The sequence below is a fragment of the Argopecten irradians genome, chromosome 5 (genome assembly GCF_041381155.1).
Source record: "Argopecten irradians isolate NY chromosome 5, Ai_NY, whole genome shotgun sequence".
Lineage (NCBI taxonomy): Eukaryota > Metazoa > Mollusca > Bivalvia > Pectinida > Pectinidae > Argopecten > Argopecten irradians.
The window spans coordinates 32260097-32284358 of NC_091138.1; the positions used below are offsets into that span (position 1 = coordinate 32260097).

The 24262-nt window shown below is 36.0% G+C and overlaps 1 protein-coding gene across 2 annotated transcripts; it reads left to right on the top strand.

Annotated features, from left to right (window-relative positions):
* Positions 1-2593: 2593 nt before the first annotated feature.
* LOC138323559 (uncharacterized) lies at positions 2594-23940 on the top strand. Of its 2 annotated transcripts, XR_011208569.1 has the most exons (23): positions 2594-2696; positions 2776-2828; positions 4055-4148; positions 6109-6189; positions 6498-6563; positions 7231-7335; positions 7460-7712; positions 9420-9590; positions 10053-10152; positions 10724-10835; positions 11411-11569; positions 12221-12303; positions 12919-12997; positions 13459-13563; positions 13994-14182; positions 14709-14835; positions 15293-15461; positions 16282-16417; positions 17092-17202; positions 18347-18459; positions 20772-20856; positions 21460-23426; positions 23468-23940. XR_011208569.1 is itself a non-coding variant. In XM_069268242.1 (22 exons), the coding sequence occupies exons 1-22, from the start codon at positions 2631-2633 to the stop codon at positions 21652-21654; spliced, it is 2652 nt and encodes an 883-aa protein (XP_069124343.1). In that variant the 5' UTR covers positions 2594-2630; the 3' UTR covers positions 21655-23940. The 2 variants fall into 2 exon arrangements, 1 of the variants encoding a protein (XP_069124343.1); XM_069268242.1 differs by having other exon boundaries at positions 21460-23940.
* The last annotated feature ends 322 nt before the right edge of the window (positions 23941-24262 follow it).

The window sequence follows — 24262 nt, forward strand, 5'->3', positions numbered from 1 at the left end:
GTTATATCTGGAAATGGCTACTTGACCATGTCCTTGCCATTACTAGTAAATGAAATCTGAACAATGTGCAACAAGACAGGACCGGATGAACATTCTGGGACAATATATATATATAAACGCTTACTGCGGAAAATGAACCAGAGCCCCATTAAAGGCCTACTACTTGACCTTTCCGAAACAAAAAAAATGAAAGTTCGTAATAAGGAAAGAAACTGTGTATTCGTCATCTATGATGAGATTACAACACCAAACAAATGCTAGATTCCCTGCGTAATCAGGGGCATAGGAAGCGGGAGTTGAGCAGGTGGGGGGACACATTTGAAAGAAAAAAAGGTCTGTACATTTTCGTACTTCATTTTAGAAAATTTCCGCTGCGCGGCGCATTTCCTTAAACGTACGTTCCAGCACGAAACAAACCTTTAATAACAAAAATTCAATACACATTAACTAGACTGATAAATTTCTTATACATATATATTTTCAATTGGGCAACTAGAAGACCTATCCGGGTAGATGGGTTGGAGGAGATGGGCTTAGAAAATCTAAAAGCCCCCCCCCCCCCCCCCGTCCAATACGTTTCAGCTTCATATGCCATCTGTGATCTTTGATATTTACAGTGAAGATTCATTTCGTTGTTTGCCTTCTGGCAGAGTAATAGTCAAATACATAGTTGAATATAACGCGCGGTACTTAGGACGACGACGGGAAACTGAAGACGACCCGCATTATGAAAATCAACATTAATTTCATTCTAAGTGATTTGTTTAGAAGATGATAATCAGTGTGTATTAATGTTAAGCTAATACCTTTATCAGCAAAATTATCAAAAATTATCAAAACCCGTTTTATACATTCCCACTTTAAACTTAAAAGCAGTTTCGGAAAGGTAGTGGGCCTTAAACGGTGAACTGTTTTAAACTGAACTTGATGTTTGCCTCTCTTCAAACATAGTTGCAATATTGTGGCTCAAAAGACTTTTAGACAGATAATGGTGTCGTCTTTAGAGCTTCAATAGGTCCCCATGACTGCTAATGGAGCAAAGAAATAATTGTGAAAACGATTCTTAACGTCTGTATATTATCGTACTTGAAATATCACTTACCTAAGAGGCAATAAAACTGAATCGTTTAAAATGTCAAATTCATAGAGAGACACATTTTTTTTAAATATAAATATGATGGTCTTTTTGAAGGAAAATTATACGACAAGTCTACAAATTATGAATATGACCTCTTATGAGTGGTAAAGTAGAAGAATTGTAGTGATGTTTGGTTTTGACATGTATATAATACATGTATATATATATATGCATGTATACGCTCAAATCAATTGAAAACCTTCAAAAAAAAGTATAGAAAATTGTGCCCGAATGATTTTCTATGACAGTGCTCCACTACGACACATAGGCACCCGCCCATTTCGTACCCGCCCAAAAGATACATAACATATATACTAGAACGAATATGCGTACTCGGCCTACTATACCTTTCGGTCGGGTACGAATTGGTCCCTATGTGTCGTAGTGGAGCACTGCCTCCGAAAATCACTCGGGCATAGTTTTCTATACTTTTTTGTAGGTTTCCAATTTTTTTATGCGTATACATGCATTTACATATTATTTTTGTCCAAAACAAACATAACTACCATTCTTAATATCTACCGTACCGCTCACAAGACGTCAAATTCACAATTTGTGGACTTGACGTATACATTCCCTTCAGAAAGACCTTCATATGTAATGTTAAATAATAATGCCTCGATGAGAATTTGATTTTTTTATGTGGTTCAGTTTTATTGCCTAGTAGGTAAGCGATATCAAACAAGTACGATAAAAATACAAACAAACGTTTTATAATGGTTTGCATAATCATTACTTTGCTCCATTAGCAGTAACAGTTAATAGGCACCAATTGTAGCTCTAAAGACGACACCATTTTCTGTCAAAAAGTCTTTTGAGCATTTTAAAAATAGTCGCGAAATGGGTCATTCTTTGTTTTAAATTCTTGCATAAAAAATCTACAAACATCAGAAGTCTTATTTGTTTGTCACATTTTCCCAGATCATATGTAAAAAATATTAATTTATTGATTTAGACCAGTTTTTCATGACAACTCAAGCAGTGCATGAGCACTCATAAATACAATAATTTTTGAGTCACATGAAATTGAAGCCTATTATTCTCATTTCCCTGAATGGAACCCACTCCCAAAAATGTACCCGATGTATGGCCGTAGGCCTACATTCCACCGGGTCCTATAACAGGCATTCTCGGCACCCATCGACTGTCAAGCTATCGCTATACCAACAGAGTGAAATGAAGGGAAGTAACTCTGATGGATGAGAATGATAACTGGGGACTCAAAAATATGTGGATGGAAAGGGAAGCAACTCTTAGTAGTAGAATCTACATGTATGTGTATTTACAGAACTGCTAGCGGTCATGCGCTCCGATGATTCTAAAACATAGACAACGTTTCCATATAAAAACATGCGCTATCATTGGAGATAAATTATTCATTTCATCTAAGCCCTTGTCACCAGCCGCCCATGGCCAGTGGGACTAATGATGTGATCGTGGTCGGAAGTTAGCATTGCGCATGCGTGATGAGTGTAAACATTGACTAACAAACATGGCGACGTTCACGTCAGTGTATCACAGTGGAGTGAGAGAAGAACAATATCTTGGAACATGGAAGGTTCGTACAGTTCCAATCATTCCTAAGATAATGTCCATTTCACTTGATATGTTTGTTATTTCTCTTTATGTCATTTCAGATCGTGGAATGCGTGTCTTTAGCTGGTACGGTGGACACAACCGGCATCGAAGGGTAAGAATTTGTCAACTGATTTTTTATCTGTCACCTTTCTATCGGCTAATTATTTTTTTTTATTTTTCGCCATCGGCGAGAATCAGATTTTTTATTTTAAACGCGATTATTTGGTTATACTTTGTGATTCGCATTAAATCAAAATACTATTGCATCTCACTGAATGGAGAGATAATATGATTGATGGAAGTGCGCAGTTGACTAATTTTTCATCCTATGTGACAAAAATATTCATGAGTCAGATACCATAGCTACACAACTTGCACTAAATACAGGTCTAGGGAGGGGTTTGCGTGAACAGCAAGTCTGTTCACAGGAGCTTGGAGTTCTGTATTCAAAATATAATTTATACGGTTTCAGGTTAATATGGTATTTTTTATAATATAAATAAGTTTTAAGACTTCAGCTTTCATGCACCTGTGTTCTGTCCAAAAAGCTATGCAATCTATAAAGTAATCCTACTGTCCTACTGTGATCAATCTAGATTTTAAAATAATCTCAAAAATGACAATTTAATTTGACCTCCTAGCAGAATAAAGTGTAGTTCACAAATAGTTATTTATTGTAAATAATATATAGCTAAGACTGTACTGGATGTGTTTTCTGTACAACACCAGTAGAGGTTGACATAAAGGTCAAATAACCATGATCTCATCTCCTTGTTGGTGCTGAATATGTTTTCTTTATTAGAAAAGATTTATTGTAGGGGTTGTTTGTCCACTACAGGTATTTGTTTACTAACAGGGTTGATATAAAGATCAATCACATTGACGAATAAAGTATTCTTCTGGGTGCAACCCAATTTAGATTCAGTGTAAGATGTAAGTACATACAAGTGTACCCATCATACATCCTTGATACTCCAGGGGTTCTGATCACTTAATACAATCTCTACACTCCTGGACTATCTCATAGTAAAATTGGGGGCAACAGAACAGAACAAGTAATTAAGACATCTGATGTACATCAAAAGAGCTGTATAACGTATACTGTGGTTGACTGTGTGGCTTTGATGTTGGGCGTCACTCTCTCTGTAGTCTTTAAAGAAAATCTTTGCAGGCCTTTGATTTGTTCAGATGTTTTCTATTGAGCTGCCTCTTATTTTACTATGAGATAGTCCAGGAGTGTAGAGGTTGTAAGTGATAAAAACCCTTGGAGTATCGAGGATGCCCATTATAATGTTGTCTGCATCCCTTGAATGCTATCAGGAGTCCCCTTTTGTTTAGGTCCGAGTTCCACCTGGATGATAGTGGAGATGTGTCATGGAAAGTGGCTGATGATGTCGATGCAATGCCTTTCTTTAATTCAGACACTTATGAGGTATATATTTATAACACAAATCTTGTCAAATGTTAATGATGGGACATTGATAAAAAAAAAAAACATAGAAAATTTGTTGAAAACATGTTAATAGTGTTTCCCACAGCCCCGATTAGCATGGCGCCGCGCCGTGCCCTTTTTACCTGACGCCATGCCCCTTTGACCTAACGCCGTGCCCTGTTTGTCCCCAGTACACTTCTTTTAAATTACCAAATACCAGGTAGTGGCTTGATAATTAAGTAAACAAAAGAAGTGTGACCACTCCCTGACCCCCTGACCAACACCCCAGTGGCCCTAATTAGCAGCCTTGGGCTATTTCCACCTTGGCTTGTGGTGTCACTTTCAGGTCTGTGTATTACGTAAGCTGAAGTCAAGCAGCCGATCGGCAGCCTAGAAAACAATCAGCTGGCCTTTCAATAAGTTTAATGACTACAGCTAGTGAGCACTACTTCAAAAACAAATACTGCTTGCAACTGTAAATGATTTACTCACGTTTTTAATGTTTAATAGGCCTATCTATATCGGATGGATGTCACAAGATTTGCAATCGTAATGGCCGCCATTTTGGGTGTATTGTAATAGTAGATACGGAGGTATTGAATTTCAGGATTTTACTAATATTCACGTTTTTAAAAATGAAAACGGTATTATTTTCTTAGAATTTCGGTGTGAATTTATTTTTCGAAAAGATATCTTAATAATAATAAAATTATTAATAGCAAAGCAATTAAAATAAATCAAATTAAAAAGAAACAACTTTTTTCTCTATCAGATTAAATATGAAATATTTTGCATACAACTCTAACACTTATCTGTATTTTCTTAATTTAGTGCTTGTAAATGTAGAACATTATTTTAATTAATTGTCCATTATTATGAAGCATGTTATCTTATTCAAATCAATACAGTATTTTTAATATTTAAATAAAGATATATATTAAAATAAAGGTAGTTGGATTGAAATAAAGAAATACATTTTGAATTTTCCCATTCTTTTAATTAATATAAATGAAATTTAGATCTTTCTTGTTAATCAATTATAGTCATGATCATATGATCTGCAGATTACAATTTTCAAAATCATTTTTTTCACTCAGAATAAATAAATAGATGTCCTGATATTACTTAGCAACTCAGAGAGTTTAAAGCTTTTAAATGATGTTAAGTTGAACCAGAATTAAATAAACAACAAGACAGTTTTAAAGATTTCCCCATGTATTGGAAGTTGTGGATATAACCTTTGTGCCCCTCTGATGGTTATTTATCGCGGTCAAGGTGCCCTTTTCAAAACCCAGCACCATGCCCTTTTTTTTCCTGTGGGAAACACTAGTTAAAAACCAATTAATCAAGATTTTTTTTTAAAGTAGCCTTAAATCTTCATTTGTATAATGAGGCTTTTTGTTTATCATATATTGAACTGAAGAATTAGCAAGTTTTGATTGTCCTTCAGACTTTGTTCCCATACAGTAGTACATTATCCATCATGACCCATTGTTTCGTCACAGTAAATATATGCTTTCTTACTGCACAAGTACTTTGTGATCCAAGTGGTATTCATAGGTTTTACTTTCTGGTTAAGCTGTTATAATATATTGCAATAATTTCGGAAAAAGTACAATAAATTTCTGAATTTGCAAACCAACTATGATTAATAATCGATCGATTTTTACATTTCCGATTATCGATTTTGAAAATGAAACCAATCCCATCACTATCAAATGTCTATCAAAATAAAATCATCCGTATTTGTAAAAACAAATATAACTGTACATATAATCCATGAAATTGAACTTATTAATACTAGTTAACCTCTTATGCTTTTATTTCATTTTGTCATCGTGACAGAACACAGCCATTCGCAAGGGAATGAAATACATAGTTGACTTAGAGATGAAAGTAATTGAGAATCCAAAACATAAGGAATAAAAGAAAATCAATCCCGTTTGTCATGCATTTTCAGATATTGTTCCCACCTGGAAAAATGAACTCTGTGCAGTTGAAGTTTTTTGGAACTCTTGCAGAACATGTAATTGAGTTCAACGTAAGTATTGTACATAATAAATGTCTTTCAGTACACATTTTCCCCAATTTTTTTATAAAAATATCATTATATTGTCATGATGTAAGTTATAATAAAGAAAGAAATCATGTTTTAAAATATACACCAACTTTTATAAACTTCTGGTTAGGATCATTAATCAAATGTCATTTTACTATGGCAAATCATATTGTTATCATTGTATGCAAAATTGAATTTAGATTATAAGAATAATGGCCTTGTATCAAAAAAGAAAGAAATGTATGAATACATTGAATAGAGTTCAATTCTGTTGAATCACTGTTTTACAGGTGGAGATTTCTGATGAACTTATGCTACTGACTTGTGACAGATGCTGTATGCTACAATGTCAGAAGGTACAAAGACTTTTTCACTAGATTTTGAATCACTTTGATGGCATATGGAGGGGTTAATTTTCATCAATATCCTTGTTATGAAGTTTGTTTGTAACGCTTAGCCTCATACTTGTAACATGAGAGGAAGACTGCAAAATTCTGTCACTTGACGACCTCTAATGACTCATCCACCCCTGAAAAAACAAAAAGAACAGTTTCAGCCTTGGAATTTAGATGTGTTCAAATTTGTCTACAAAGCAAATCAGTTTCAATGAAAGTAATCAAATACTAAAATTTAAAGTTATAAAGTAAGTGCATATCATCTTTCTTTCACAGCTACTGAATTTTGTGATTTCAATTTTAAAAGTGGTTTGCGAATATTAACATTCATGGATTTAAAATTTAAATAGAAATTCCTATCAATATACATTGTGTAGATATTTAAAGAGAATTAACATGGATCGCAAAATTCTCAAAAGTAAATTGATCATAAAAGAAAGTCGGTTACAGTGTTTTGTTAATGATATCCAAAGGAAGTGGGCAATGAAAGACAAATTGTGTTTCAGATATTTCACAAAGATAGAATATGAGAACTTTTATCTTAAAGAGATACATTCTCCTGTGTGTTAATGAAATAATTAAGACCTTCTTTCTTGTCAGTGTTTAATTAATCTCTGACTAATTACAGGTGTCTACCAATAACACTAAAGGCGACTGCCATTACACATTCGGGAGAGCTTTGGAAGAGGGCTACTTCTCTGATCTGGTCATAACGGCAGAGTCAGGACACCAGGTAAAATAAAATTACTGCCAGAAATCTGTCACAAACACCCCTATACTTCTGTAATGAACTCTTCCCGCATCAGAATTAGTAGAGTCCATTTCTGTGTTGAGGTGTAAATTATCTCCCTTTACAGTTCCAGGTACATTCACTGATTCTGGGTCTTAGCTGTCCCGAGATGGACTGGTGGCACTCGCCCCCGCCCCTGACAGGCCTACGGGAGGATGTCTTAGGGACAGTGCTTCACTTCCTGTACACAGAGTGCCTCCCGAAAGGACTGTCGGAGGACACGGTTAAAGACTGCATCAAGACTGTTGGTAAACTCCCAGGCATGGACAACTTTGTCAAACTGTGCAACACTTTCCTGAAAAACACTGCACTTCGGCAGCGTAAGTATACACAGGAAAACATATTAGGTTCAATATGTAAGAGATTTGTTACAACTATGAACTGATTTACTTCAAGGTTTAGAAGCTTTACAGACATTATCAAATTTATAATGTACATATATGAACTGTTTCATAATGTGTTAGATTCTGTTCAATAAGTCTGGCAAATATCTTAACTCATTCACTCATAAAAAATCATAATGAACTCTTATAGTCTTTGAATTAGGAAAGTTCAAATGTGCTTTCAGGGGTAAATGGGTTAATGATACTAGTGTTTCCCACAGGAAAAAAAAGGGCATGGTGCTGGGTTATGAAAAGGGCACCTTGACCGTGATAAATAACCATCAGAGGGGCACAAAGGTTATATCGACAACTTCCAATACAAGGGGAAATCTTTAAAACTGTCTTGTTGTTTATTTAATTCTGGTTCAACTTAATATCATTTAAATGCTTTAAACTCTCTGAGTTGCTAAGTAATATCAGGACATCTATTTAATTATTCTGAGTGAAAAAAATGATTTTGAAAATTGAATCTGCAGATCATATGATCATGACTATAATTGATTCACAATAAAGATCTAAATTTCATTTATATTAATTAAAAGAATGGGAAAATTCAAAATGTATTCCTTTATTTCAATCCAATTACCTTTATTTTAATATATATCTTTTTTAAATATTAAAAATACTGTATTGATTTGAATAAGATAACATGTTTCATAATAATGGACAATTAATTAAAATAATGTTCTAAATTTACAAACACTAAATTAAGAAAATACAGATAAGTGTTAGAGAAGTATGCAAAATATTTCAATTTAATCTGATAGAGAAAAAAGTTGATTTCTTTTTAATTTGATTTATTTTAATTACTTTGCTATTAATAATTTTATTATTATTAAGATATCTTTTCTAAAAATAAATTCACACCGAAATTCTAAAAAAAAATAATACCGTTTTCATTTTTAAAAACGTGAATATTAGTAAAATCCTGAAATTCAATACCTCCGGATCTACTATTACAATAAACCCAAAATGGCGGCCATTACGATTGCAAATCTTTTGACATCCATCCGATATAGATAGGCCTATTAAACATTAAAAACGTGAGTAAATCATTTACAGTTGTAAGCAGTATTTGTTTTTGAAGTAATGCTCACTAGCTGTAGTCATAAAACTTATTGAAAGGCCAGCTGATTGTTTTCTAGGCTGCCGATCGGCTGCTTGACTTCAGCTTACATAATACACAGACCTGAAAGTGACACCACAAGCCAAGGTGGAAATAGCCCAAGGCGGAAATAGCCCAAGGCTGCTAATTAGGGCCACTGGGGTGTTGGTCAGGGGGTAAGGGAGTGGTCACACTTCTTTTGTTTACTTAATTATCAAGCCACTACCTGGTATTTTGGTAGTTTAGTAGAAGTGTACTGGGGACAAACAGGGCACGGCGTTAGGTCATAGGGGCATGGCGTCAGGTAAAAAGGGCACGGCGCGGCGCCATGCTAATCGGGGCTGTGGGAAACACTAGATACATTATATCCTTCAAAATATGCATTTATAACATAATTAGATAATATTATTCATTTCATCATTCCAGTTGCAAAACAAGATAGCACATTGCCGCTTTATTGAGAGAAGATATTGTTATATTTCTCTACCTCCCTTTTATCAGTAAAGTCTGTATTGATGATTGTATTTGTGTAATTATAGAAATTGTCAACCTGATTGGAGACATGCACACATCAGCTGATCGTATCATCGAGATGTTTAAGTGTAAAAAGACTGCCATCACTCCAGGCACTATACCAGAAGATGCACTGGCGGCTAATCCTCCCCGACTCTGTTACGTGATGAAGCAGGCGGCCAGGGAAGCTGCTATAGGTACCGTTTGGGATTGGACTCTGTAGTCTTTAGATTGTCAGATCAGTGTTATTTTGTGTGTTCTTTAAGAAATCCTGGTATACATATATAGTTGTTACATACCATACTGACAGAATATGCATAACCAGTTATCACAGGTTCAAGGGGCCACATTTGCTGAGAGGTTAAGATGTCCAACATATCAACACAAACCCTCCACCGTTTGGCCGTGTGTTTGTATTCCATGTGGGGCAGATACCAGATGTACTGACCATAGGTCAGTGGTTTCTGTCTAGGTACACTGGTGTCTCTCCGCCACCTAAACCTAGCACCTAGTTCATGCCTGTACCAGTAATATCGTTTCTCAAAAGTTTCCATCTGGAATTAACTAATTACTCCTCCCAGCCTACCCTTTAACATTGTAGTATCTACTGTTACACCCCTGACAGTGTATGTGATGTTATGATGATGTTGATTTTACAGCAAGTTCCAAGTTTGTCTTACTATGTGACCTGTTTGCTAGAAGGAGTGGAGAACTTCCTCAGGAAGAGAGACATGAAATCATCCGATATGCCCGATCCAGGTTTGTCATAAAGTCAAATAACATAATGTAGTAAACAAGTGTATGGGAAGAGATGCAGCAAGTAACATTTGTGATGAGTGTTATTAGGTTGTCCTATCATCTGTGTTTAATATAATTGCCTTTCCAGATGTGAAACAAAAAAATATTTATCTAACATGTAACATTATGTAAGCTTTTGTTTCATTTTGTACCTGCGCATAATTGATGTAAACAAACATGTAGAGGAACATGTTGTATTAGTGTTATTTTGGACTGAAGAAGGTCTTATAGTAGCTGAATATATATTCCATAGAAATGATTTTTGATTTTACTTGATTTTATTTTGAATTTAATTTGGCCTTATATTTCGGATTATTAATATACTAGCTTCATACTCTGTTTATCTAATTATGATTCATTAAATATGTTCACTGTTTTACATTTGCCTTTTCAATAATTGAACAAATAATTCCATAAGTTTTGCCATTACTTCAAATGATGGCATTGTCCCTAGTTTTGCAGTACTTTTATATACCAACTATATATGGTTTTCTTTTGAATAATCCTTTGAATGGTTTTGATTTCTTTTCAGATTACCCATATTTGTGAAACAGCTGAAAGAATTCTTTGAATCATTTAAATACCAAATGTCATTCGTGGGACCAAATGAAAAACAGGAAATTTCCACATATATTCTACCGGAGGTAAGAAAATCGGGCAAGTTGTCTCCCTTATATTGCTCTACTTTAACTCATTCACCCCCTGAAGACACATCTGAACTCTTCTTATTCAAAGACTAGACCAACTCATTTCAATTTCCAGGGGCGAATGTGTTAACTTGAGACTGGTCTTTTTAAATTTCCACTTTCAAAGTCCACAATTTGAATTCTGTTTGTTTTAGTTGAAAGGCTCATCGACAGCTGTGGCAATTTAAGGTCAAGCTATTAACAAGAAAAACAAAAAACAAAGATTCAAACAAATTGAACAAAGATTATCATGGCTTTTTAAAGATCTTCATTGAGGAACACAAAGTGTAGTTATGTGAAATTCAAAACATATATAGTTTACCAAGGGAATTAAAAAGGTTGTTCGGGTTCAAAGTATTTTGTGAGCAAATCAATGAAAAATTAATTAAAAATGATGAAAGTGAACATGCTGATGAAGGGATAGTACAATTTGAATTAATTTATCTCTGAAATTTTACAATGGACTATTCAGATCTTAGAACTGGAAGAGTTCAAACGTGTTTATAGGTGTGATTAATCTGATTGATTTACAGGTAGAGACTTTATGCACCATGCTGACCAAGTTTACAGAAGAGTTCAAAGCAGCTCTGGACAAAGCCATTACCAAAAATTTATCAGAGAAAGAGAAGGGCGAGGAGAAAGGAGAGAAACACAAACATGTGAAAGATGTGTTGGGCAAAACACTGAGACATGTAAGTCAAAGATGTGTTTGGTAAAACACTGAGACACGTATTTCAAAGATGTGTTTGGCAAAACACTGAGACACATAAGTCAAAGATGTGTTGGGCAAAACACTGAGATGAGACACATAAGTCAAAGATGTGTCGGGCAAAACACTGAGACACATAAGTCAAAGATGTGTAGGGCAAAACACTGAGACACATAAGTCAAAGATGTGTCGGGCAAAACACTGAGACACATAAGTCAAAGATGTGTCGGGCAAAACACTGAGACACGTAAGTCAAAGATGTTTAGGGCAAAACACTGAGACACATAAGTCAAAGATGCGTTGGGCAAAACACTGAGACACATAAGTCAAAGATGTCCAAGTGTTGTGTATACTTGTTGGCTAATGCCCTGTTATTAAGGTCATTTAGGGGCAAAACTATCATCTTTAAGATGTAAAAACAAAGAAGTCATACTTTTAAAAGACGAAATTTAAAAACAAAAAAGGTCATACTTATAAAAGACGAATTGTAAATTAGTGAAATTTCAGACTTGATTTATTTTTCTGAGTCATATGATATGTGTAAATGATATATAATTGAATATTTTAGAATTTGTGAAACCATTTGATCTGCATCTAATAAAATGTCAATTTTATCAATTTTACTTTGTTATAGGTTTTACATGTCAGAGAGTTGAAGAAATTGAAACATATGCATGAGACTGCATCCAAAAAATTTGAAACAGCATTTGAAAAACTGTAAGTATAACAGGTTCACGAAAGCATTATATTTCACAATGTCTGGCTACAGGTCGGGGCGTATTTTAGTTTAGCCATTCTACCTACATGTCAGGACTTATTGAAGATTAAGATTTCTTCCATCATGACAGGATCTTTTTAGCACTTGTTAAAGCTCTAAAATTTTGTTTATTATAAACCAACTTTCTTCCGCAGCTACATAATTTCACGATTTCTGTTTCAAAACATTTTCTTGGAGATTTAGTTTCGTAGATTAAAATTGAATGGAAATACCTTTGAATTTAATGGTGCAGATATTGTGGAAGTACTTTGATCGCAAAATTCGCAAAAATAAATTGCACATGAAAGAAACTTGGTTTACAGTTTGTGATTGGAAAATATTTTTTGTATCTTTTATTTTTAGAAACAACACGTATCATAATCATTTTGAAATACATATTATACACCATGATTGGAAAATATAATAAGACATCAATCAATGTTCAGTTGGTGATAGCTGTAGAACAGTGTATTGTAGTTATATTTTAACAGAGAAGAAAGTTTAATATACATTATTATAGCTATAATATTGATATAAATGTACTGATATAGATTTATTGTATTCTATTTCATCAGTGGTAGGTTCAATAGGAAACCCAATGCTGAGAAGATAATGCGTGTGTGTCTCATTATAGATGAGCTGAAGGATAGGGAGGTAGGTATTCATTATTATATGTATGTAAGATATTTACTAATTAACATACACTCACACATTTCAAATTTCAAAAACTACTAAACCTTGATAACTTGAAAATCTGCGTTCCAGACTCAAAGATGTCCCGACATAAAATCAAAAGCCCTCCACCTCTGGGTCTCTAGTTAAAATCACATTTGATGTAGTTACTAGGTACTGACTGCAGGTCGTTGCTTTTTCTCTTCGTTACTCTGGATTTCCTCCACCTAATCTGACACATTCTTACGGTATATAATTCTTGCTTTCATTGGATGTTAAACCAAGCAAAAAAATACCAAACAGTGAATTGGTATTGGTGCAGGAACGTTGGACCTAGAGTCCATCCTCTCGTGTGAATGATCCTCTTTGTTATATAGAATCAGAACAATTATGTCTTACAAAGATTTCTAGTTTTCTTAAACACTAAATATTTATATCTTTAGGCGCCAATGCTTGTAGGACGGGTGGAACAACTAGCTCTGGTTCTGGAAGAGAAGTTCAAATGGCGACAATGGAAATACCTGTTTAAACTGGGTTCTTCTAAAGTAGTAAGTTATGTTTTAATAGTGTAAAACATGTAGACAGATTAAAAAGTAGACAATGTACAATAATTACTTTACATCTAAATGAATGGTACATAGATACATGTATTTGTTTACCTTTTATCTGGAGCATAAGTCACACCGTGTTTACCAGTAAATGGGGAGTGGGGCTTATTTTCCAATGCATGTAAAAAAAAAATTGGAACAACTTTGATATGGCCTCTTTGGCATATAATCTGATAAAGACGGTATTTCATCAAACAGTGATATGAAGGCATCAACAATAAGAACTGATGTCAGTTTTGATAAACATGACAGGCGTCTGCTTCTGATCTATAGCAGGGGTTGGCTATAATATTTTTTTTCCAAAATTAGAAGCAGATGCCTCTGCATAAATATACATGTATATGATAATGTGTGTGTCTTGATCTTGTAGGCGTGGGCGGTAAACAAGTTGTGTTGCTATAAGTCCATGCTGGCCTCGTCTATACAACAGCTAGTAGAGATGGTCCATAAGGATGAGTTTACTGCCTCTCTCACTGCACTCAGTCTCTACACCACAGACAAATCAAAGGACGGCGAGAAACCAAATCAACCTGACAGGACGTCTTCCTCTTACGCTCATGTAAGTAATCACATGAAATCTATTGAATACAATATATATATAAACATTTATCACATGATCCGCCCGAATTTCAGTGACTCCAACGGTAAAATATTTTTATGTATGTCACTAGTGTAATAGAACTTGGACTTGACATCAATAAATAATGACTTACTGTCAGGATTTGAGGATGTCATTACAAAATATTGTCCTCAGGGTGATCTGCTGGATTTTTGCAGCACATTTTGACATTCAATTTCTTCGAAATGTATGTTGTTGTACATATCTGATTAAAGTGATGTTTGATGGATGTAGATAAAGGAATTACTATTCACATATAGGATCTTAAATGTGTGTTCATTTCCTATGCACTTTTTGTACTAGCTCCTTTGGAATCTGAATAATGAGAATTATTTATAGTGCATTAATGATAATTGATTTATAAATCTGCTGTGTTTAGCTCCAAGCTCATCTCACGTTAGTCTTTAAGCATTATTCTGTGGGCTAAACTATGACTTCAAGATTTAAGTAATTCCTTTTGTTACAGTTAAGTTCAGTAGAGTCCCTCTGTGTTCCTCCCCTAGCCAGAAACAGTAAGCTAGCCAAGCGCTCCATAGATCTACTGAAGAAAGGCCAGAAAACAGACCTGATGTTTGAGATCATTATTGTTCATGGTAAGTGTCTGATGTTCAATATAAGTGTAGTGTGTTCACTGATAGAACCTTAGGTAGTCTAAGACTGTACAGTTTTATTAAAGAAGTTAAAAAAAAAGTTAAAAAGTTGTAATATGACAATTAATGTTTGTTTTCTTACATATGTTTAAATATGTGTAAATATTAAAGCTATACTTCACAATAAACAAGGTATATAATGTTTAAGTATTATGATATATATAACTCATTCTAGTTTTTCAATCTTCATCTCTGATATTTTGTTTGTATATGTACCGCCAGTATCACGAGATGACTCAGATACTCTTTACCTGATGTCCAATCCACCTAATGTCCAATCCTATTAACATTTTTTTGATATCTTATTGTGAATGAAACATTTTGAAATCTAACTCAAAAGACATGTGAATACTAATACATACACACGAGACTTGATACTTCATTGTTTTGTCCTGATCAGATGTTGGTGACACTGTGATAGACCATACCCACGGCGAGCCTATAGCCCGAGCTGAATCGGACCGAGACGTTGATATATACGAGATTCCAGCCCACCGTGTAATACTCGCCTCCAGGTGTAATTGGTTCTGTAGAGCACTACTTAGTGGTATGAGAGAGTCTATAGACAAGTAAGTATGACAGGAAGGGACAGGGGTGGGGATGGACAGAAGCAGAGGTAGGGATGCACGAAGGCAGGGATAGGGACAGATGAGACAAAGGGTGGGGACAAACAGAGGCAGGAAAAGGAGTGGGAACGGACGGAGGCAGTGGCAGGGATGGATAAAGGCAGGGTGGGGATGGACGGAGGCAGGGGCGGGGGAAGGACTAGTAAGGATAAGGGTGGACTGTAAGCAGTGTAAGGGTAAGTGATGGGGATTGAAGGAGACAGGGATGGGGACAGATGAAGGCAGGTGTAGGGGCAAGGACTAGTAAATATAGCTGTAAGGGGCAGAGGTGGGTCAGGGGCTGGGATAGGGACAAGTAAGAAGGATGAGGGCAGGGAGTAGGAGACGAGAATAAGCCAGTAAAACTAGATTGAATAAGATAGGTTTGGATACAACAGTTTTTTCTGATTTATTGTGAAATTTTACATGCTAATAGGTAGAATGTAGAGATGCTTTAAAATGGAGTTAATTTTTTTGTTGAGAAATCCAAGATTTCAGCTGCAACCTCACTTTCAGTTTTGAAAGTTCAAAATTTTTGTGCTTACTGCTAATAACAGATGTTTTCAATCAAACTGATTATCAGCAATTTTCTGTTAAAATTTGACTTTCAAATGGTTTGAAAACGTATTTGAAATTTTAAAGATTATTTTCTCGTAACTTTAGTAAATGTGGTTTTAATCAAACTACTACTCAGTTGTTAACGGATACATTTCATTGTTTAAATTGATTTACTCAATGATTGTGGTACTATCAAGATTGTTGCTTTAATTTGATTGGTTCACAGGAAGATAACGGTACACGATACAAACCCTGAAGTGTTTAATCTGTTCCTGGAGTACTTGTACAGTGGCCAGGTGGGTGGGGACGGACACACCACAGAACAGCTCTCCGACCTACTTACACTGGCTGATAGATACGAGGTACGGCCATCAAACACAGGGCGAGACATCAGTAACAAATAACGCTCTCAGACAAATTGTGTTCTCAAACATTAAAAATTGACTCACCTAGGAAAATTACTCAAACGACATATGAGATGAGTTAAAAAAAAAAAAATTCTAAAACAAACAATCGTGATGTCGTCTAAGCATTTACCTTGTGTCCATTTTGCTAATGGACAAAATCAGTCACATGATAATTCACACTGTTTTTTGTAAAAACTTAAATTTGAACCTTGCGAATCAAAACTAGGTCACTGTGTGTATAACTTTAAACAAAAATTCACAAAAGTTCCAAATCAGAATCTTATGTCAGAAGACATCATGAATTAGATTAAGTTTGAACAAATGACAACAGTAATGTCATAATTTGTATCCACTCATTAGTGACTCAATGATTTTAGTGAATTTAGAGATTTTGTTTTTATGTAGGTGTGGTTAGAAACCAAATGATATTTGTTATGCAATAGACAGCATTATCAATTTAGAGATTTTGTTCTTATGTAGGAGAGATTAAAAATTTGTTAAAAGATTTTGTTTTGATGTAGAAAAGATAAGAAACTAAATGATTTTATGTTATGCATTATAAATTTAGATATTTTGTTTTGATGTAGGTGAGATTAAAAATAAGTTTAGAGATTTTTGTTTTTCTGTAGGTGGACAGTCTGAAGTTATTCTGTGAGCACTCCCTACAGAGACACGTAGATAATGACACAGCTGTCTACCTGTTTAGTTTGGCTGATCAACTCCAAACAAGGTCGTTAAAGGTGAGCTCTACCTGTATGTTTTGTTACAAGTCTCACTTGTTAAAGGTGAGCTCTACCTGAATGTTTTGTTACAAGTCTCACTCGTTGAAGGTGAGCTCTAATTGAATGTTTTGTTACAAGTCTCACTCGTTGAAGGTGAGCTCTACCTGAATGTTTTGTTACAAGTCTCACTCGTTAAAGGTGAGCTCTACCTGAATGTTTTGTTACAAGTCTCACTCGTTAAAGGTGAGCTCTACCTGAATGTTTTGTTACAAGTCTCACTCGTTGAAGGTGAGCTCTACCTGAATGTTTTGTTACAAGTCTCACTCGTTGAAGGTGAGCTCTACCTGAATGTTTTGTTACAAGTCTCACTCGTTAAAGGTGAGCTCTAACTGAATGTTTTGTTACAAGTCTCACTCGTTGAAGGTGAGCTCTACCTGAATGTTTTGTTACAAGTCTCACTCGTTAAAGGTGAGCTCTAACTGAATGTTTTGTTACAAGTCTCACTCGTCGAAGGTGAGGTCTACCTGAATGTTTTTTTTACAAATCTCACTGGTTAAAGGTGAGGTCTACCTGAATGTTTTGTTACAAGTCTCACTCATTAAAGATGAGCTCTACCTGAATGTTTTGTTACAAGTCTTACTCGTTAAAGGTGAGCTCTACCTGATAGGTTTGTTACAAGTCGTACTCGTTAAGATAAGCTCTACCTGAATCCTTTGTGATAGTGTAGAGGAATCTGTCATGTTGGGGGTCACAGAAATGCTTTAAATTTACATATACAGATGTTGGAGCTCCCACTCCTTGCTTTGTAAAGTCTCAATCATATTAGCTGAGGTACATCAGATTTTATATAAAATGACCTATGTAAGATTATATTAATTGAAATCAACAAAATTTGATCAAGATTAGTTACAAGCAAACCTATGGGGTGGGGGATGTTATTCTGGATTAACCTAAGACCAACCATGGGGTGGTTTTGTGGGGATTTAAGATGGGGGATTAGATGTTTTCTCTTTGTAATTCCTAAATCTTAACCAGGAATATTGCATGCGGGAGGAGGGGAATGTTTTTTCCAAAATCATATTATGGGTGTTGCATTTCTTTATAAATTTCCTGAATTTTCCTGTTGATAACTGGTATAATGTATTCCTCTGTCTGTACACAGGAGAGAGCATTGTCCTACATGGTTGACAACCCGACCCTGGCTGAGGGGGAGGTGTACCTGGAGCTGCCACAACACCTAAAGGACGAGGTACACAGCGCAATAGTCAGTGGCAGGTAAGGTATAGCAGGCATCTAACAGACGGTAATTGATGGATCGACAGCTGTCAATCAAATCCCCTGGGTACCACACATGTTTGAGACTTTGTCTTTTGTATTATGTATGCTATCATGTTTGATTTGACATTGAATACAAACACATGCGTGTGAAAGCAAAGGGCATAGCTACATTATGTTACCATGGAAACTCAGTCAAAAATACCAAATTACAGTTTCTTTTTGTTACCTGCTGTTCTGGGGTTTTTTTTTCAGTTGGCCCGAAGGGCCGGTGAGCTTATGTCATGGCGCGGCGTCCGTCGTCCGTCCGTCCGTCCGTCCGTCCATCCGTCGTCCGTCCGTCCGTCCGTCAACATTTCCTTTAAATCGCTACTAGTCATAGAGTTCTGCATGGATTGTAACCAAATTTGGCCACAAACATCCTTGGGGGAAGGGGAACAGAACTTGTATAAATTTTGGCTCTGACCCCCCGGGGGCAGGAGGGGCGGGGCCCAATAGGGAAAATAAAGGTAAATCCTATAAAACGCTACTTGTCCTAGAGTTCTGCATGGATTGTAACCAAATTTGGCCACAAACATCCTTGGGGGAAGGGGAAAAGAACTTGTATAAAGTTTGGCTCTGACCCCCCGGGGGCAGGAGGGGCGGGGCCCAATAGGGAAAATAAAGGTAAATCCTATAAAACGCTACTTGTCCTAGAGTTCTGCATGGATTGTAACCAAATTTGGCCACAAACATCCTTTGGGGAAGGGAAACAGAACTTGTATAAATTTTGGCTCTGACCCCCTGGGGGCAGGAGGGGCGGAGCCCAATAAGGGAAATAGAGGTAAATCCTATAAATCGCTACTTGTCCTAGAGTTCTGCATGGATTGTAACCAAATTTGGCCACAAACATCCTTGGGGGAAGGGGGAACAGAACTTGTATAAATTTTGGCTCTGACCCCCCGGGGGCAGAAGGGGCGGGGCCCAATAGGGGAAATAGATGTAAATCCTATAAATCGCTACCTGTCCTAAAGTTCTGCATGGATTGTAACCAAATTTGGCCACAAACATCCTTTGGGGAAGGGGAACAGAACTTGTATATTGGCTCTGACCCCCTGGGGGCAGGAGGGGCGGGGCCCAATAGGGGAAATAGAGGTAAATCCTATAAATCGCTACTTGTCCTAGAGTTCTGCATGGATTGTAACCAAATTTGGCCACAAACATCCTTGGGGGAAGGGGAACAGAACTTGTATAAATTTTGGCTCTGACCCCCCGGGGGCAGGAGGGGCGGGGCCCAATAGGGGAAATAGAGGTAAATCCTATAAATCGCTACTTGTCCTAGAGTTCTGCATGGATTGTAACCAAATTTGGCCACAAACATCCTTGGGGGAAGGGGAACAGAACTTGTATAAATTTTGGCTCTGATCCCCCGGGGCAAGAGGGGTGGGGCCCAATAGGGGAAATAGATGTAAATCCTATAAATCGCTACTTGTCCTAGAGTTCTGCATGGATTGTAACCAAATTTGGCCAGAAACATCCTTGGGGGAAGGGGAACAGAACTTGTATAAATTTTGGCTCTGACCCCCCAGGGGCAGGAGGGGCGGGGCCCAATAGGAGAAATAGAGGTAAATCCTATAAATCGCTACTTGTCCTAGAGTTCTGCATGGATTGTAACCAAATTTGGCCGGAAACATCCTTGTGGGAAGGGGAACAGAACTTGTATAAATTTTGGCTCAGACCCCCCGGGGGCAAGAAGGGCGGGGCCCAATAAGGGAAATAGAGGTAAATCCTAAAAACTGCTACTTGTCCTAGAGTTCTGCATGGATTGTAACCAAATTTGGCCAAAAACATCCTTGGGGTTAACAGAATTCGTATAAATTTTGGCTTTGACCCCCTGGAGCAGAAAGTGTGGGGCCCAATAGGGGAATTAGAAGTAAATTCCTTCAGAAAAGAAACAATGAACTTATATTCAGAACATTACTTGGCATTACAAACCAGGTGAGCGATACAGGCCCTCTGGGCCTCTTGTTTTCAGTTTTACAATACTCGCATACGTTTTAAGTTATACTTGTATAATTGTTAATTGACCTTGATGTATTTGGGATTTTATATCAACTGCTGGGCGCAGGGGATAATGCCACGCTTTGCGGCTCCTTGTTGCTAATGACATTGACATTAGGGGCAAAGAAAGATAACTAAATTGTCCAAACATAATACGACTACTATTCCGTATATATTGGATATCACGTGACGTCCTTTTTAACCAATAGGAATACATGATTCTTGTCTGAGACAAGAAGAAATTTATATCAATGTTATTGTCTTTCTTTTAGTTCCTCCAAGACGAGGTTGTCAAGGAAACAACAAAATGATCCATCTATGGTGGAAATGATCAATGAGATTGATATCAATTCTGGAGTAAGTTTTCTAAAAACTCCTGGCCCTGATTTCTCTAAACAAACTTAAGAAAAAAATTAACTTATTAAGTCATAAATTTTTATATAAGTTACATAAGAAAAACTTATGTTTTATTTAAGTCTGCACTTTTGTTTTGAGAAATTGGGGCCTGGTGGGATAGGGGAGAACTATATTTTCTATATTGACTCTTAGGTATTTTTTTGTCAGCCTGCTAATTCAAGCTCAGGAGTCAAGTAAAAGTCAAATTTTGTATCCTTTTTGATGGACATTTCCCATGATATTATAAGGAAAATTGATTTGAATTAAGCATGAGTCAACTGACCGTTTGTCAGAGATACGAGGTCAGAGGTTGAAGGTCAGAAATGCTGGTGATTTTTTTGCATATGATGACTTAATATGAATATTTCTCAAAATTTTTTGCTTAGAATTTACCAAGCTGTTGATAGACAGTTTTTGCAGCCTAAATACTCAATATTGAAATATTTCACTTTGCCTTTTGTGTATCGTGTTTGAAGTCCAATATCCTTTACGTCCATTTACTGATTTATCAGTACTATTTACTGATTTATCAGTAAGTAAGTTTCCAATTGATTTATTTTCCAGGACGACACATCATCGTCTAGTTCAGGAGACTTCCAGTACCAAGATGTAGACATTGACCCAGGTCGGATGGATCCTTTGGTTGCTCAGCTAAGAGAAGTGGTGGGAGATGAACCTTCAGACGATGACTTAGCATCATTACTGATGTCAGCAGACTTTGATCTTAACAGAGCTATCAATTTCTTTTACACCAGTTGATAGTTTTAACTTTTATATTTAAGCTAGAAATAAGAGTTCACACAGGCTTATGCTATGTTATAATACACATCAGATACCTGTACACCACACCTGTACACCACACCTATACTCAATACCTGTACACTACACCTGTACACATCACATGGTGTACACCTTTACATCACACATGTACATCACACTTGTACACATGTTCACTAGACCTGTACACCACACATGTAATTCAACCCTGTAAACATCACCTGATGTACACATGTACACCAGACCTGTACACCACACATGTACATCACCCCTGTACACATGTTAACCAGACCTGTACACCACACATGTACATCACCCCTGTACACATCACCTGATGTACACATGTACACCAGACCTGTACACCACACATGTACATCACCCCTGATGTTCACATGTACACCAGACCTGTACACCACACGTGTACATCACCCCTGTACACATAACCTGATGTACTCCAACCTGTACACAACACCTGTGCATTATATCCAATAACACCTGATGTACACTGATGTCAGATCATTCTACCATTGTGTTTCCCTACCCTGGCCAATACTCAGTGTGTAAGCTTATGGATAAATGGTAGATGTTTCCATATATGGCATGGATAAAATTGAGGTATTATTTTAATTGATTTAGTGTTCTTAATTTATTTGTAGACTAGTTATGTTAAGTAGCAGTCTGTTTATGTTACATAGTAGACTGTTTATGTTACATAGCAGACTGTTTATGTTAAGTAGCAGACTGTTTATGTTAAGTAACAAACTGTTTATGTTACATAGTAGACCGTTTATGTTACATAGTAGACTGTTTATGTTACATAGTAGAGTGTTTATGTTACATAGTAGACCATTCATGTTACATAGTAGACTGTTTATGTTACATAGTAGACTGTTTATGTTACATAGTAGACCGTTTATGTTACGTAGTAGACTGTTTATGTTAAGTAGTAGACTGTTTATGTTACATAGTAGACTGTTTATGTTACATAGTAGACTGTTTATGTTACATAGTAGACCATTCATGTTACATAGTAGACTGTTTATGTTACATAGTAGACTGTTTATGTTACATAGTAGACTGTTTATGTTACATAGTAGACTGTTTATGTTACATAGTAGACTGTTTATGTTACATAGTAGACTGTTTATGTTACATAGTAGACCGTTTATGTTACATAGTAGACTGTTTATGTTACATAGTAGACTGTTAATGTTACATAGTAGACTGTTTATGTTAAGTAGCAGACTGTTTATGTTACATAGTAGATCGTTTATGTTATGTAGTAGACTGTTTATGTTACATAGTAGACAGTTTATGTTACATAGTAGACTGTTTATGTTACATAGCAGAGTGTTTAAGTTATGTAGCAAACTTTATGTTAAGTAGCAGACTATTTATGTTACGTAGTAAACTGTTTATGTGAAGTAGCAGACTATTTATGTTCAGTCATAAACTGTTTGTTACATAGTGGACTGTTTAAGTTACATAGTAGACTGTTTATGTGAAGTAACAGACTGTGTATGTTACGTAGCAGACTGTTAATGTTACATAGTAGAGTGTTTATGTGAAGTAACAGACTATTTATGTAACATAGTGGATGTTTATGTTACATAGTATGCTATTTATGTTAAGTAACAGACTGTATATGTTATATAGTAGACTGTTTATGTTCGTAGTAGACTGTTTGTTATGTAGTAGACTGTTTATGTTACCTTGAAGTTGATATAGATCCAGTTAAAGGAGTGTTATACAATGTTGTAACAATCAAACATTATGTAATAGTTGTCTTTAAGAGATTGTATTTTACAGGTCTCACTGTGATCTGTACTAACCAATTATTTTTGTGTTGTTTTGTGTAAGTGGGCTTTCCTCTCTTTAAGCCATTATCTGTAGAAATCAGCATTCATAATATAACATGACCTTGCTTGATGTCATTAGAATTCCGGCCATATTCCACCTTTGCATATAACAGGGTTATCTGCCCTTGTAGGTAGGTATCGATTGTGATACCATTATTTTTGGATCAAAACTCGACATTGTTTTCTCTGAGAAAAAAACCCATGATCTTGAGATTGAAACTAGACAGTTTCTGCTCATGTTATGCTTGTAACACATGATATAATATTCAATTCTAACCCACAAGGGCAGATAACTCTGTTATATGCAAATATAGACCAGTGATTTGGCCAAGTTTAAAGCTGTGATAATCCGTCTGTGTAGCACACACTGAGATAGTTAAACTTGTGGATCATTAAATGTGATGATCTGGTCAATTGTTTTTTTTTTGTCACTATCAGCCGTGTACATTTTAAAATATTTATTTTATTCATATTAATATTGACAAACAAAAGAAACAGTTTAGAGTCCATATATTGATTGCTTTATTTGTTTTAGACTTTTGAATTTAACTGGTTCCTGCTTAGTTCTTGTATTAGATTTTATCTTGATGGAGTCAGGGTATGATATCTGGTGTGAAAGCTTAATGTATTAACTAACATGCGTTCACTCATTGAACACCCTTACCAAAGATAGAGTGGCATATAGATATATCCATCTCATCCCGTCCCGCCCCGCCATGCCCCGCCCCACC

What these genes read in the sequence shown, in the direction of transcription:
- LOC138323559 (XM_069268242.1), top strand. Translation starts at nt 2,631, where the DNA reads ATGGCGACGTTCACGTCAGTGTATCACAGTGGAGTGAGAGAAGAACAA. An exon ending in GGCCAGGGAAGCTGCTATAG is followed by an intron (nt 9,591 to 10,052) that starts GTACCGTTTGGG and finishes TTGATTTTACAG; the next exon opens with CAAGTTCCAAGTTTGTCTTA. An exon ending in GAAACAGCATTTGAAAAACT is followed by an intron (nt 12,304 to 12,918) that starts GTAAGTATAACA and finishes CTATTTCATCAG; the next exon opens with TGGTAGGTTCAATAGGAAAC.